Raw genomic sequence first — 17,712 nt, 5'->3', positions numbered from 1 at the left:
TTTCTTGGTCTCAGGTAGATCTTTGATGACTATTATTTCATCTTTTAGAATATTTCTGAGGAATAATGGTTTAATTATAATAGGCCTTCTATATTTCCTTGTCTTTTAAAATTCAATCTGTTCTCTGAATATGTTGTACTTCATTTGTGAGTTATGAGTGTTTTTTGATTGTGAATATTGGAATTGGTTCACTTTTAAAGTGCAGGTGTATGTTTGTGGTAAAACGAAATATAATTTAAATGACAACAGTATTTCCAATAACAGTGTGGCTAATAAAGCTAAATTTCTCATGTAGGTATTCCTTATTAGTCTTTAAGTTTTAATTGACAACTAAAAATTGTATATATTTATGGTATACAACATATTTTGAAATATGCATACATTGTAGCCTGGTTAGCCTGAGCTAATTAATACATGCATTACCTTACATACTTATTTTTTGTAGTAAGAACACTTAAAATATACTTTCTTAGCCATTTTCAAGTACATAATACATTGTTATTAACTATCACCACCATGTTGTACAGCAGATCTCTTAAACTCATTCCTCCTATCTAACTGAAATTTTGTATGCTTTGACCAACATCTCCCAATCATCCTGATCCCCCCCACCTAGCCCCTGGTAATTAGCATTGTTCTCTTGTTTGAGTTCACTATTTTTAGATTTCACATATAAGTGAGATCATGCAGTATTTGTTTTTCCGTGCCTGGCTTGTTTTACTTAATGTCTTATCTTCCAGATTCATCCATGTTGTCACAAATGGCAGGATTTCTTCTTTTTAAAGGCTGAACGGTATCTCATTGTGTATATATTTCAAATACTAGTATTGCTATTAAAGCTTGATTTCCCATGTAGATGTTGCTTGTAAGTCTTTAAAACATTAATGATTAAATTAGCACTGAAGACAGAAGGATTGACCATTTCTTATATCTGCTTTATAAAATATATGCTTATATCTTGTATCTTCTATTTGGAATAAAGGTAATTAATTTAAAAGCCCATGTATATATGTGTATGTAGTTCATCTGCTTCTATATTGCAACATTTAAATAATATAGGTATATCTCAAAAGGATCCAGGAGAAAGTTCATTTCGATGTGTGTCTGAACGTTTTCAATAATGTATTAATCTAAGTAAAGGGCAGTATGTTGCTTGGTACTTATCATTAAAGGGAAGCCAGTACGGACCAGCTTAAGATATTTTGACACAAACTGGCTCTGCCACAAAACATTCATGTATTCTTAAGCAAGTTGCTTACCATTTTTTACCCTATTTTCTTGTTTCCAAAATGAAGGGACTGTACTAGGACAGAGGTTGGCATACTATGGTCCATGGGACGAGTGTAGACTGTCACCTATTTTTATATAGCACATTAGCTAGGAACAATTTTTACATTGTTAGATGGTTGAAAAAAATAAATAGAAGAATACTGTATGACACAAGAACATTATATAACATTCCAATTTCACTGCCTATAAATAAAGTTTTACTGGAATACAGCAGAAGCACTTCCTTGTATATTGTCTATAATTGCTTTGCACTACAACAGCAAAGTTGAGTAGACAGAAACCACATGGCTGCAAAGCTTAAACTATTTATTCTCTGTCTCTTTACAGAAAATGTTTGGAAAAGTATCTTTGGGATTAATTTGTATTGTCTGTAGCAATTGAGAAAAAGGGGAGTGGAAGTCCACGTTCACTGGATTTGCCATCCCGGGAAAGGACAAGAACTAAAACTCCATGAATTTTCAAAAGCCTTTCTCGGTCTCTGCTCCCTTAAAGATATTTCTTTGAGTATGGAGTAATAGATCATTTGTGTGTCCCTTCTTCTGCTGTATTGCATCGCAGCGGGTGGTGATGGGTAGGTGGTCAGTTTCTGAACATATTTGCCACAGCCTTCCTAAAACCTCTCAAATCCCTTAAGAAAATAAAATCACCTTTGCTATGAACATACTTAGAGATCTAATTGCTTTTTTATTTTGGTGTTTATAGTAATGGATAATATTTAAATAATCTTAAAAGCTTTATGAGGCGTCTTCTGAAAATCATGATTGCTTTCCTAAATGAAATGTTCCAATTATTGAAAGTGCTCAGAATGGAGTGCATTTGGATTGGAATTTTCTCAGTCAGAGAAGGAAGTAAAGAGGAGATACTGAGAGATATGCTATTATAAATTTCATGTTGTGAATATTTCAAAAATACTTAAAACGTTGGTGCTAAATTGTCATGTTTAATTTTATCCTGGATATTACCTTCTTAAGAAGAAGTGTCTTTATAGGTTCAAATTACTATTTGTCCAAAGGAAAGTAGAGTGAGGGCAACTCAGGTAGATAACATTGAATAGTGAACAAAATTCTAAGACCTACGAGAGAACAAACTTTGCTGAAATATGTTTTGGAGTTACAAGGACTCAAGAAGGTCCTCTGCCCATTTCCCCATGGCAGCCACCGTTTCCACATAGACCAAAGGCTTTCTGCTGCAAGCACCTGTGACTCTCTGCCTCTGGACTTTCTCTGGTCATAGGAGCCTGCTTGACCTGAAAGGGCAGAGTCCAGCTGGAAATGCCAGGAGTTTGTGCCCCTGGGAGCAGACTTTGATCAATAATTAATCAATGATAAACGAATGAAGATTAATAATATTTCTGCATCCTCGCTCCTTCGGTGGAACCGCTCTGAGGTGTTTTCTCTGTTCTCCCTATGTGCCTAGCAAGATTGAGCTTCTGTTGCCTGCAGTAGTAACCTCAATAGCACATCCTAGATTAGCTTTCTTCCTTTCCTGTGTCTCCTGTGGTCCCATGTCAAATAAACTACCTACACTAAAACTTTGTCTCAAGGTCTAATATGAAAGACACCTACCTGACATCCCTGAACCTTGATATTCCTTGATATTCAACAACAATATAGAAAACCCTCCTTCCTACAAAACCAATGGGCAGAATGGGCCTTGGATCTATGGTTTTAGTTGATTTGTAGTAGCCCTCACACTCCATTACATTATGTTCCTAGATCCACAAGGAGTCTAAATTGAACCTTAAGACTTAGCAGTAACTGAATCAACAGAAAAACAGGAAACAGTTAAAACTTGATAAATATGAGCCACTATAACCTCTTAAAGTAGGAAACTACAAACCAAATTTAAAAATTGGGAGAGTCATAAATGGTGGTGGTAAAAGGGACCATAATTATCACTTAAAACTGCTTTAGAATGTTTGAAACATTGTCTACTTGTGCTTTTTCCAAATTTCCCAAGGAAAACCTAAGGTACTCAGCATCATTCTATTTGGTTTATTTTATTTTATTTTATTTTTTGAGACAGAGTCTCGCTCCGTTGCCCAGGCTGGAGTGCAGTGGTGCAATCTCAGCTCACTGCAAGCTCTGCCTCCCAGGTTCACGCCATTCTCCTGCCTCAGCCTCCAGTGTAGCTGGAACTACAGGCACCCGCCACCGCACCCGGCTAATTTTTTGTATTTTTAGTAGAGACGGGGTTTCACCGTGTTAGCCAGGATGGTCTGGATCTCCTGACCTCATGATCCGCCCGTCTCGGCCTCCCAAAGTGCTGGTATTACAGGCGTGAGCCACCGCACCCGGCCCTATTCAATTTGTTTTTTTAGATGCACTCAGTACAGGTGCTCAATATGTTTGTTAATATTGATTATTATATTTTCCCAGCGAAAAGCATTGTTAAAATTAAGGGCTTATGTAACATTTCCCAAATTCAATGTCGTATAACTTCTGTTTATTTAATGCTACAAGTTTGATTGCTGCAATATCAGATCGAATAAGACAACCAGGAAATTCTAGGCATCATTAAATGACTTAAGGTTTCCACAGAGCCTTTGGGACACCTTGGTGATGTATTTTCAGTGACTTCCTACATAGCATGACAGTAAAAATGATACTTAGAATATCTGAATTGAAAGCATCCATGAACATGATCATGGTCTAAACCTTTAATTTATCACAGAAATTTGCAAATTTTATTTATCTCTTATATTTAGCAGAAAACTACCAAAGAAAATTGTACACAAACCCAGTAACACACAGAGTTCATTGTAGAGACACACATAAGAGCCTCTCCTTCAATCCAACTTGATTCTTGAGATACATGATGGAACAATGCCCTCCACAAATAGTTTTAAAGACACAGACTTAATAAGCGGTCCACAAAATTTTCATTTCTCTCTTCTAATTATTTCTCTCTTTTTTTTTTTTTTGCCAAATCCTATTGATTGATCCTGTATAAAGTTTTGTTTTAACGATCCTCCCTTTCTAGGTTGACTGCACCTGCCTTGTTCAGAAAAAGCATGTCTTGATTTCTGTAGCCTGTGACCCTGCAGTACATTCATGGGTTGTTACTGGTTGTTGTTATTATTTTTATTATATCTGTCATATTCACAAGCTTGTCAATGGTTGCTCATTGCTGATAGAGTAGATCATCTTCTCCACCTGGAAATTCAAAGCATGCAACGATTTACTCCCCATCAATTCAGTGTCTTATCTCCACAATGTTTCTCCCTCCTCTGTCTCAAAACCAAAACCAGAACTTAGGTCTCACTGAAACTGTTGCCCCATACATTTGCTTGTGCAGTTTTGTTTCTCTAAAGTGCACTACTTTCTCATGCCTGACCAGCAAAATACCTTCCATCTTTCAAAACTCTACTCAAATTATTATTCCAACAGAATGTGTTTTAGATATCTGATGCCTTTCATCTAAGTTAATTTTTTCTTGTTTCTTCCTCTCTGTGCTTTATGCTCTTTTAGTTCTTATCACAGTATGGCTCATTATCACTTGAGGATAAATATTTCCCACACTTGATTTCTGAGCTCTTAGACGAGAGGTATTTTAGCTTAATCATTTTTGTATCCATCACATTACCTAGTGCTGTTCCTTTTACACAGCTTTCATAATGTATATTTTGTTGAAATGAATTTAGCATATTCATCAAAAATTCTAGATCAGTAGCAGGACAAGTCCTAGAACCTGTCTCCCTACTACTAGTTCAATGTTCTTTCTACCTACCACACTTTTGGAAAACAGCAAAAGCAGCTTCCAGAGAATTACCACAAATTTAAATATGCTTATCAATAGCAGGATTCATAAGCAGCTAAAGTAGGCTTGAGAAAATGTCCTACTTATTTTGTTTCTTTGACTTCCCCAGCTGGGCTACAATCTCAGGATGAAATGAGCTCATAGTTCTGCCTTGGTGGTTACAGCAATTCTCTCATCATTGCCCTTTCCATTCAACCCCCAAGCACTTTCACACTCACATGTGCATGGAATTCAAATAGCCAGTCTTGTCTGTATTCTTGGATACTTTTGTTGTTGTCAGACACTTCCCTTTCTGACCTCTGAATAGCCTCTTCTGATCCATGCCTTGATATTCCACCTGGCTTTTGATTTTTAGTTCACTTGACATTGTCTTCCAGTTTTCATTGTTCTTTAATATCACACCGTGGGTTATTCCCAGCACCCCACATTCCTTCAGGAGGAGAGATGACACATTAAGAAGAGGGAGGCATCCTAACTTTGCATCATACACAAAAATTATATAATTATTAGAGACCTAGTTAAGAATTATTGATGTATCAAACCATTTATTAAGCCAACAAATAGCAATCATACCTCTATTTACCTCTCTACCATAAAATTATTTTGGGATTGCTCAAGAAGCTCTTTGATGGTCAGGGAAACTGCCTAATAAAAGGATGAAGAAGAGTGAGACAGTTTGAATATTTGTCCTAACCCAAATCTCGCGTTGAATTGTAATCCTCATTGTTGGAGGTGGGGCCTGGCGGGAGGTGTTTGGGTCATGGGAGCAGATCCCTCATGACTTGCTGCTGTCGTCATGATAGTGAGTGATTTCTCATCACATCTAATTGTTTCAAAGTGTGTGGCACCTTGCCCCTTTTGCATGCTCCTGCTTTCGTCATGTGACATGACTGCTCCCTCTTTGCCTTCTGTTATGAATGTCAGCTTCCTGAGGCCTCACCAGAAGCTGAGCACATGCCAACACCATGCTTCCTGTAAAGCCTGCAGAACAATGAGCCAATTAAGCCATTTTCTTTATAAATTACTCAATCTCAGGTATTTCTTCATATCACTACAAGAATGGCTTAATACAGGATATTGGTATAGAGGAGTGGTACTTTGTTATAAAGATAACTGAAAATGTGGAAGCAGCTTTGAAACTGGGTAATGGGCAGAGGTTGGAAAAGTTTGGAGGGCTCAGAAGAAGACAGGAAGATAAGGAAAAGTTTGGAACTTCCTAGAGACTGATTAAGCAATAGTAACCAAAATGCTGATAGTGATAGGGAAAGTGAAGGCCAGGCTGAGAAAGTCTCAGGTGGAAATGAGGAACTTATTGGGAAGTAGAGCAAAGGTCACACATGTTATGCCTTAGCAAAGAACTTGACTGCATTCTGTTCATGCCCTAGCAATCTGTGAAAATTTGAACTTCAGAGTGATGATTTAGGATATCTTGTGGAAGAAATTTCTAAGCAGCAAAGCATTCATGATATGGCCTGGCTGTTGCTAACATCCCATCTCAATGTGGGAGCAAATAAATGACTTAAAGTTGGAATTTATATTTAAATGGGAAGCAAGGCATAAAAGTTCGAAAAGTTTGCAAGCTAGCCCTGTGGCAAAGAGAGGAAAAGCTTTTTCAGGAGAAGAATTCAAGCAGGCCATGGAGTAACTATTTGCTAGAGAAATTGTGTAACTAAAAGGGAGCCAAGTGCTAATATCCAAGGCAGTGGCAAAATGGCCTTAAAGGCATTTCAGAAACCTCTGTGGCAGCCCCTCCCATCAAAGGCCCAGAGTACTAGGAGGGAAGAAATGTTTTGTGGACCTGGTGCCGGGCCCTGCATCCCTGCACGGGATGAAACACCACTTCCCTTATCCCAGCTGCTCCAGCCCTAAGCAGAGCTCAAGGGACCTGGGTACAGCTCTAGCCATCACTTTGGAGAATACAAGCAGTAAGTCTTGGTAGCTTCCACATGGTCTTAAGCCTGCATGTGCACAGAGTGCAAGAGTTAATGAGGCTGGGCCTCCACCTAAATTTCAGAGGATATATGAAAAAATCTGGGTGCCCAGGAAGAAGCCTGCTGTAGCGGTGGTGCCCTCATAAAGAACCTCTACTAAGGCAGTGTGGAGGGAAAATGTGGGGTTGGAACCCCCCAACAGGGTCCCCACTGGAGCTCTGACTGGTGGTGCTGTGAGAACGGGGCTACCATTCTCCAGACCCCAGAATAGCATATCCACTAGCAACTTGCACACTGCTCCTGGAAAAGCTGCAGGCATGCAATTCCAACTTGTGAGAACAGTTCTGGGGGCTGAACTCTGCAAAGCCACAGGGGAAGAACAAGCCCAGGGCCTTGGAATTCCACCTCTTCACCAGTGTGCCCTGGATGTGGGACATGGAGTCAATAATTATTTTGCATGTTTAAGATTTAATAACTGCCCTGCTGGGTTTCAGACTTCTATTGAAGTAGCCATTTTCTTTTGACTGATTTCTCCTTTTGGAATGGGAATATTAACTAATGCCTATATTCCCATTGTATCTTGGAAGTAACTGACTTGTTTTTTTTTATTTTACAGACTCATAGGCGGAAGGGACTTGCCTTGTCTCAGATGAAACTTTGGACTTTGGACCTTTGAGTTAGTGCTGCAACAAGTAAAGACTTTGGGGCACTGTTGGGAGGATGTAATTGTATTGTAATCCTCAATATTGGAGGTGGAGCCTGCTGAGAGGTGTTCGGGTCATGGGGGCAGATCCCTTATGGCTTGATGCTTAGTGAGTGAGTTCTCATGAGATCTGGTTGTTTGAAAGTGTGTGACACCTCCCCCATCTCTCTCTCTCTCTCTCTCTCTCTCTCTCTCATTTGCTCCTGCTTTTGCCATGTGATGTGCTGGCACCCCTGTGCCTTCACCATGATTATAAGCTTCCTGAGAACTCCTCAGAAGCTCAGCAAATGCCAGCATCATGCCTCCTGTAAAGCTTGCAGAACCATAAGCCAATAACTTCTTTCCTTTATAAATACCCAGTCCCAGGTATTTCTTTATAGCAATGTAAGAACAGCTTAATAAAAAGGAGTATTTCATTTTCTACATGAAAATGTGAGAGAAAGACCCAGAAGCCTTAACATCTTTGACTACAACAAAAACAAGGTAGAAATTCGGACAAAACAATGGTAAAAAAGTGAACTGCTAACTTTGATCTTTTGAATTATAAGAGATATCCTCAGGGTACACCTTCCTGGTATTTGACACCATCTCATTTAAAAGTCCTTTCTTTACTGTACATTATGGAAACAATATATATTACATATACACACACACACACAATACATACATAATCTTATTTGGGAAAATCTCACTCTTTTTTTATTGTATCCGGTCTTTCTTCTTCTAATTTGGTGATACCCTGTGAACCTGTGTATTGAGTAATCTTCCTAGCTCGCTCTTGCCAAGAGAGCAATACATTCTGCTTGCTCTTATGAGCCCTGGTGGTAGTTCCATTTTTATCTAACACTAATGAACCCTTCTATACATATGCCAATAAGTGATTATTATATAGACAATAGATGATGAGTTTTCAGTCATGTTGCATTGAAGAGAGCACAGGGAATTTAGGTAAGTTAATTGGTATTGATGTATATGTTCTAAAAGTGACTTTATCACATGTGTAACTAAGAGTCCTGAGAGGATGAATGAACAATCCCTACACTATTGCTACATGTTCAAAACACATTATTTTTTTCTTCTTTGCTCTTTTATAAAGGTAACATGAACAAGTTATTCTTGAATTCCGAAGCAGCCCATTGGAATGAATGATGTGGGACAATTTGACCAAGTTCAAGTAGATAATTCTGGCAGTAAATGAAAGAATAATCAATACCACAATTCCAAAAGATGGAATCTTCCATTGGACTTAGAAGATGATCCTGGATTACTTTCTTCACAAGAAGAGATTAGAAGTACATGCTATTCAAGGTGATATTTATTCTTTCTATTTAAGCTATCATAGAAGACATAAAGGGCAAGGTCATAGTGTCAAACTCTCCCCTCTCCTGCCCCATCCATTTGTGGACTATTTTAACATTCAAAAGGTTTGAAATTAGATCAGAAGATGAAACTTTTCCTTTGGCTGTCTTTTTTATTTTCAATTTCTTATAAAAGCTTTTTTTCAGAATGTCCATCTTTACATAGTTATGATTATAACTCCTATGGTAACTTTTAGGGCAAAATCAATAAGACCTCTTAAAATTCTGCAAGAAAGACCAGTTTTGTTTTATTCAATTTTACTCTAATAATACAAAGGCATTGGGAAAGGATTCAGTGAGAATAAACTTACATTGTATACTTTCAGATATTTCTTTTTTTTTTTTTTTTTTGCCATACATCTGCCTTTATTACAAGCAGCAGGCGGGACACTTCCAGCAATAGTAAAAAATAAGTAATTACAAAAGCAGGGGTTCAGTGAAGCCATCTGGTTGTTACCCTTGGGCGCTCACACGTAGATGCCAACCCAGAGCAGCAGGAAAAGGACTCCAAAGCCCATGAAGAGTGAGGCCACCAAAGAGATGAGGACCTCTTTATAGATATCACGAGTGTACTTGGTAGAGGTGACCTCGTAAACGAAGAACCAGGCGGTGAAGAACATGCCGATGGCCAAAAGCACCACGGTCAGATGGGGGAAGACAGCCGGGTTCACTGGGCTGGTGTATCTGCTCATGGCCTCGAGCTCCATTTTGCCCCGCGCAGGCTAATCCGCCGCCCCGCCACCGGAAGCACACGTCGGCAGGAGCCTAAACCAAAGTAGCTCTTAACTGTATTTCTGCTATTGGACAGAGAACATATCTGTTATATAAGTTTTCCTTAGAATTGGATAATTTCCAAGGCTTTGAATCTTTTTATTCTAGCATATTTTATTCTTCATAGGAATACCACTTAATGTCTTAGGAGTGTGTATGTATATGTGTTTTTTATATACATATATAATAAATATTACATGTAATATACATATATGTAGATATACATACATATACATACATTACATACAATAGGCATGCAGTAGACACCCCTTATTTGCAGGGAATATGTTCCAAGAACTCTAGTGGATGTCTGAAAACTGCAGATAGTACCAAACCTTATAAATACTGCTGTTTCCTATATGTATCTATCTACAATAAAGTTTAATTTATAAATTAGGCACAGGAAGAGATTAACAACAGTAACTAGTTTACATTCCCAACAGCAGGTTTTCACTGCATCCACGCCAACATCTATTATTTTTTGATTTTTTGATTATGGCCATTCTTGCAGGAGTACAGTGGTATTGCATTGTGGTTTTGATTTGCATTTACCTGATCATTAGTGATGTTGAGCATTTTTTCATATGTTTGTTGGCCATTTGTATATCTTCTTTTGAGAATTGTCTATTCATGTCCTTAGCTCACTTTTTTTTTTTTTTTGGACTTTGTTTTTTTTTTTTTTTTTTTATTATACTTTAAGTTCTAGGGTACATGTGCATGACGTTTATATCATGTATAACTCCCCAAAGCAATCCCTCCCTCCTCCCCCTCCCCATGATAGGCCCCAGTGTGTGATGTTCCCCTTCCCGAGTCCAAGTGATCTCATTGTTCAGTTCCCACCTATGAGTGAGAACATGCGGTGTTTGGTTTTCTCTTCTTGTGATAGTTTGCTAAGAATGATGGTTTCCAGCTGCATCCATGTCCCTACAAAGGACGCAAACTCATCCTTTTTGATGGCTGCATAGTATTCCATGGTGTATATGTGCCACATTTTCTTAATCCAGTCTGTCACAGATGGACATTTGGGTTGATTCCAAGTCTTTGCTATTGTGAATAGTGCCGCAATAAACATACGTGTGCATGTGTCTCAAACAAATATACAAGAAAAAAACAAACAACCCCATCAAAAAGTGGGGAAAGGATATGAACAGACATTTCTCAAAGGAAGACACCCATACAGCCAACAGACACATGAAAAAATGCTCATCATCACTCGCCATCAGAGAAATGCAAATCAAAACCACAATGAGATACCATCTCACACCAGTTAGAATGGCAATCATTAAGAAGTCAGGAAACAACAGGTGTTGGAGAGGATGTGGAGAAATAGGAACACTTTTACACTGTTGGTGGGATTGTAAACTAGTTCAACCATTATGGAAAACAGTATGGCGATTCCTCAAGGATCTAGAACTAGATGTACCATATGACCCAGCCATCCCACTACTGGGTATATACCCAAAGGATTATAAATTACTCTACTACAAAGACACAGATATTTCTTAGTCCAACACTATGGCTCTTAAATGGCATCAAACCGATTCAGAGACTAAAGCAGTTATGTGGGAAACATACAGTAATTATAAAGAGATCTAACAATGTCCTAATATCCTCAAAATTCTTCCCTAATTCTTAGAAAACAAAGAACATGCTATGTTATGTTGATGTTCATAGTTTCATATTAAAAATGCAGTCTGGAGAAAAAAAAAAACTAAGATGTTTTACTTGGGTTTCTTATTTGAGGATCACGAATTGCCCCTTAGTATGTGAATTCTCTGAAGAATGGAAGATAGGCCTGGCACAGTGACCCACACCTGTAATCCCAGCACATTGGGAGGCGGAGATGGGTGGATCACCTGAGGTCGGGAGATCAAGACCAGCCTGGCCAACATGGCGAAACCCCATCTCGATTGAAAATACAAAATTAGCTGGGCATGATGGCAGGAGCCTATAATCACAGCTACTCAGGAGGCTGAGGCAGGATAATCCCTTGAACCTGGGAGGCAGAAGTTGTAGTGAGCCGAGATCACGCCATTGCACTCCAGCTTGGGCAACAGAGTGAGACTCAGTCTCAAAAAAAAAAAAAATGAATGAAAGATGAAATTTTTTGGGGGAATCGGAAAGTTCCACATGAATCTGACATTGCACTTACACAAAATACATATGCAAATTTGAAAGATGATTGTATAATCTCCTAAGCTGGGTCAAATAGTTATCAATTTACTTATGAGTTTTTGCCTTTTCTTAGAAAACAGATGTTGAGTACCACTCAGAGCTAGTTTCTGTACTCCATCCTAAGATAAAAAGATAAATGAATCCTGATCCAAACTTTCTTGCAAGTGCTTCTTGAATGGTAAAGAAAGCAGGTGTAAGCTGGTAGTTTCCATGCATGTGGAAAGTGCTGTGATTGAGAGCTTGGTGTGGAAGCCCAGAGATAGAAATCTGGCAGAGAAGACAGAAGAGGCTTCAAGTTGGAGTTTTCCAACTATAGAAGAGGAGTAACAAGAGGAAACAACTTGAACTGGGAGGAGGAACATGTGAAAATATGGTCAGTCTCAAGAGTAGGAAGAAGTGGCTGAAGTTCAGAAACACAGTGTAGGGGGTGACGAAAAAGGTGGGAACAAATGTAAGTAAGAACAGTTGACCTTAAGGTGACTCACATTCTTAGTTCAGAGACTACATGAAATAAAAATGTAAGAAGATGAGCTCAAATTTGAATATACTATTTTTAGGTAAATATATAGCATTTGTATTGAAATGACCAGTTAGCAGACATATATTTATATGGAACATAGAATAGGCAATTGATTTTGATGTAAATTTTATGACTCATTGGTTAATTATTTGTCAAAAACAAATCTGTACAAGGCAATGCTTAGACAAAGTTTATTAAGAAAATAGTAGTTCTCAAACTTTAATGTGCATTATAATCTGAGTTGATGACAAAATGCAGATTTATAATATTCACATTATCTCATTCTGATTCAGTATTTTTGAAGCTAGATCCAAGAATGTATGTTTTAACACATGCTCCAGATGATTCCAAGGTTCACACATTAAGAAAAGTATTTTTTTTTTTTTTTTTTTGACGGAGTCTCGCTCTGTCGCCCAAGGCTGGAGTGCAGTGGCCGGATCTCAGCTCACTGCAAGCTCCGCCTCCTGGGTTTACGCCATTCTCTCGCCTCAGCCTCCCAAGAAAAAATATTAAGTAACAGAAGCAAGGCATGAAAACAACCTGGAAAAATGAAAACTTTTGAATAGCAACAAGCATAGAAATGAAAAAGAGGTGGTATACACTGAGAAGAAACTAGTTAGAAAGAGATATGTGTGGATCTTCATCCTCAGGTGGGAGTACTCCAGTCTCAGGTGGGAGTTCTCCAGTCAAGGGTGCTGTCCCCACTGAGCCAACCACAGCAAGGCATAGGTCCCAGAGAAAACACTGGACAATGTGGAATAATTACCCACTGGGAATAAAAGCTTAAGGGGAAGCCATGAATTGAATGTCCTTGGCAACTTCTGCCTAGATTTCAGAGGATGTATCAGATAGCTTGGGTGCCCAGGCAGAAGCCTGACACAGGAACAAACTTCACGGAAAGCCTTTCCTAAGGCAGTACCTAGTGAACCCTTGGAAGCAGATCTTCTCCCCTTCAGACCCGAGAATTATAGAGCCACCAGCAGCATGCAACCCCAGCCTGGAAAAGCGATAGGCATTCAACTCCTATTAATGTTAGCAGCCACATGGATTGCACTCAGCAAAGGGAGGGGCTGCCCCGGCCTTGGGAACCCACCCCTTATACCAGTGTGCCCAAGATGTAGGATATGGTGGTAATGGTGACTATTTTAGAGCTTTAAGATTTAATGCCTATCTTGCTGGGTTTCAACTTATGTGGGGCCTGTTTCCAGTTTCCTTTGGCCTATTTCTCCCTTTTAGAATCATATCTTGGAAGTAAGCAATATGATTTTGGTTTTACAGACTCATAGCTGTAAGGAACTTTCCTTGAGTCTTAGGACTTTGGACTTTGGAATTTTGAATGGATGCTGGAGCATGTTAAGACTTTTGGGGACCATTGGAGACCACTGAGATGAAATGATTGTATTTTGTATGTGAGAAACATGAGATTTAGGGTATCAGGGGCAGAATGCTATGCTTTGGATATTTGACTCTCCAAGTGTTGAAATCTGATCTCAGTATTAGGGATGGGTGCCAAATGGGAGGTGTTTAGGTCATGGGGCAGATCCCTCATGAATGGCTTCATGCAGTCCTTGTGGTAATGAGTGAATTCACTCTCTATTAGTTCTCATGAGAACTTCTTGTTAAAAAGAAGCTGGCACGGCCGGGCGCGGTGGCTCAAGCCTGTAATCCCAGCACTTTGGGAGGCCGAGACGGGCGGATCACGAGGTCAGGAGATCGAGACCATCCTGGCTAACACAGTGAAACCCCGTCTCTACTTAAAAAATACAGAAAACTAGCCGGGCGAGGTGGCGGGCGCCTGTAGTCCCAGCTACTCGGGAGGCTGAGGCAGGAGAATGGCGTAAACCCAGGAGGCGGAGCTTGCAGTGAGCTGAGATCCGGCCACTGCGCTCTAGCCTGGGCGACAGAGCGAGACTCCGTCTCAAAAAAAGAAAAAAAAAAAGAAGCTGGCACATGCCTTCCCTCTCTCTCTCTCACTTCCTCTCTTGCCATGTAATCTGCACATTCTGGCTGTCCTTTACCTTTCACCATGCGTGGAAGTGCTTAAAACCCTCACCATGATTTTTGTACAGTCAGCAGAACCATGAGCCAAAAACACTTTTTTATATATTACCCAGCCTCAGGTAGTTCTTTATTACAACACAAATGTACTAAGACAAGACTGGAAGAATTTGGAAGACCAGGATAGAAAAAGCCTAGATTGATATGAATAGAGCATGAAGGGTGATTCTGGCATGGGCTCAGAAGAGAAGAACCTTAGAGAAAGTCTGAAATGTCTTAGAGATTGCATAATGTGTCATGATCAGAATGTTGGTAGATGTATGGATAGTAAAAGTCATTCTGATGAAGTCTCAGATGGAAAGGCGAAGGAAGTATTGGAGATTTGAGTTATGGCCATTCTTTCTATAATGTTGCAAATAACTTGGCGGAATTTGTCCCTGGCCAAAGGCTTTATAGAAGGCAGAATTTAAGAGCAATGAAGTATGATATCTGGTGGCAGAAGAAATTCTAAGCAAAATACAGAATGACCGCATGACTACTTTTAACCTAACAGAGTAAGATGCAAGTAGAGAGAAATTATTTAAAGATGTTTACAACTAAAAGGGAAGAAGAATGGAAAAATTCGGAGAATTCACAGCCTTACCATGTAAAGAGTGAAAAAGGTGTCTTTAGGAAAGCGAACCAAAGATGTGGCCAAGAGACCATTTGCTAAAGAGATTAATATGGATTAAAAGAATCCAGGTGTTATTCACAAAGAGAATGGGAGGACGATCCTCAAGGTATTTCAGAGATCCTTGAGGCAAGCTAGGACCTTGAGGGCAAGGTTTCCAGGGAGGCACAAACAAGACCTCAGCATTCACTGCCTGAGCCACCTCAAGTCGGCTCCCTGCATTCCAGTGCAATGTTCATTGACTTCTCTACCTTTGGTTCAAGTTATCCCATGTGTGGCTTAGGCTGCTGCTCCAGAGGGCACAAAGGGTAAGCCTTGGTGATATGCACATGGTGCTGACTCCAAAGACATGTGGAGTGTATGAGCTGTAAGGCTGTGTGACTTACACTAAGATTTTAAGTGATGTAGCAGACACTCTTGACATCAAGGCAGAGACTTGTTGCTGGGGTGGAGCCACCACAGAGACCACCTAATAGGGTAATACTGAGCACCAATATGGAGTCAGGGTAGCCACAGAGAGCTTGCACTATAGCAATACCTAGTGGAGCTGAGAGAAAAAGGCCACCCAAAGATCCCAGAACTGTAGGGCCACTAGCATCCAACTCAAGCCTGGGAAAGGTGCGGGTAAGAAACTCCAACTTGTTAGAGCTACTGTGTGAACTGAGCCCAGCAAAGTCATAGGGGCAGGTCTGGCTGAGACACTGGAGACCCAATCCCAGCTCCATTATGCCAAAGATGTGGACCATGGAGTCAAAGGAGATTAGTCTCCAGCTTTAAGACTTCATGTTGTCTTTTCTGCAGTGTTTTGGACTTACTTGAAACCATTTACTTCTTTCTTCTTGCCTATTTCTTACTTTTGGAATGGGAATGTCTATCTCATGCCTGTCCCACCATTGCATTTTTAAAGCATGTCACTTGTTAGTTTTACAGGTTTACTGCTGGAGGGAATTAGTCTTAGGATAAGTCATGTTTTGAGTCTCACCCATCTCTTACTTAAATGAGACATTGGTCTTCGGTGTTTTGAATTGATGCTGGAGCAAGTCAAGGCTTTGAGGACTATTGAGATAGAATGAATATATGTTGCATTGGGAAAATAATATAAACTTTTGGTGGCGAGAGGCAAAATGCTATGGTTTGATCATGTCCCTTATAATTAATATATTATAAAATTAATCCCCAATGCAACAATGTTGAGAGATGAGACCTTTAAGAGGTGATTAGGCCCTGAGGGCTCTGCTCTCATAAATGGGTTAATGTCATTATGGCAGGAGTGGATTAGTCATTGAGGGAATGGGTTACTGAAAAAATAGATGAATTCAGCCCCCTTCCTCCCTCTCTGACCCTTCCACCTTCCACCATGGGATGATGCAGCAAGAAGGCTCTCACAAGATCTGACCTCTCAATCTTGGACTTCCTACCTTCCAGAACTGTAAGAAATAAATCTCCAGCTTTCTTTAAATAAAGTATTCAGTCTGTGGTATTATGTTATAGCAACACAAAATGAACTAAAGCCAGGGGTATTGTAAGGAATTTAAGGAAAGTTTTGAGTTCTAACTAACTTCCCAGTAAACACATATTGAACTTTACCTTCAGGAAATTAAAAAATGGCATTCATTTAGCGTCTTGCTTTTAACCAAAGTGAATATTGTAAGGGTTTGTTTGTAACAAATTCTTCTTTTTGTTTGTTTGTTTGTTTCCAAAACTGTCTTCATTTTGCCTTTCCTTCAAATTACACCTTTGCTGGAATATAGAATTCTGGGTTCATAAATAATTTTCATCTCAATACTTTCAAGCTTTTACCCCATTTTCTGTGGTTTTTCTTGTTGATAGTGAGAAATCTAGAATGCCAATTACTAACTTTTAGGTAACCATTTTAACTTTTAAGACTTTTTTACTTATTCTTGATTTCCTAAAATTTTTCTATTACATATTCAGAAATTGATCTAATTATGTTTATTATTATTATTTTATTCTGATTGTTACTTAAAATGCACTATTCATTTAATACAGGCATTTCTATTCAACATCTGAAAAATAGCTAATATTATATTAAATATTTATTCCCTGCCATTGTCTACTTCTCTATATTCTGGAACAGAGATTACAGGAGATTAGTGCCTGAAGTTTTAGTGTAAACTATCTCATAAATCTTGTGAGAATCTTAAATGCTTGCACATATATTTTCCATCTTTCATTGCTTTGCTGTGTGGTAAGGGAAGTGTTCAGTGCTATCTTCCAAGGCACTGTTTATTAATTACTTTCTGTTTTGATATTATTATTTCTCATATTTTGATTAGATTATTTTTATTTTTTTATTCTTCCCTTTAATTGAGCACAGTAAAGCCATGATATTTTATTGGTAACCTGCTTAGAATTGTAAAAATTATTTTATTTGGCCCAGCCATACTGCCTAGGACAAAAGTTGCATGTAATTCTAATCTCATCTAGATGTGTTCTTATAAATGGTATATTAAAAAACTTCAACATCCTAAATATGATGCGCTCAGTGTGAAGCGTATCAGAGCTGGACATGACAT

The 17,712-nt window shown here is 39.0% G+C and overlaps 1 protein-coding gene across 1 annotated transcript; it reads right to left on the bottom strand.

Annotated features, from left to right (window-relative positions):
• Positions 1-9,374: 9,374 nt before the first annotated feature.
• On the bottom strand, positions 9,375-9,802 carry LOC117077316 (transmembrane protein 258-like). The gene has a single exon (XM_033200979.1). It carries the CDS (start codon positions 9,746-9,748, stop codon positions 9,509-9,511), a length of 240 nt encoding a protein of 79 aa, XP_033056870.1. The 5' UTR covers positions 9,749-9,802; the 3' UTR covers positions 9,375-9,508.
• Between the last annotated feature and the right edge of the window lie 7,910 nt (positions 9,803-17,712).

This window comes from Trachypithecus francoisi, unplaced genomic scaffold (genome assembly GCF_009764315.1).
Source record: "Trachypithecus francoisi isolate TF-2019V2 unplaced genomic scaffold, Tfra_2.0 Lachesis_group6, whole genome shotgun sequence".
Lineage (NCBI taxonomy): Eukaryota > Metazoa > Chordata > Mammalia > Primates > Cercopithecidae > Trachypithecus > Trachypithecus francoisi.
Note: the sequence above shows the minus strand (reverse complement) of the source record. Positions and strands in the feature narration are given on the sequence as shown.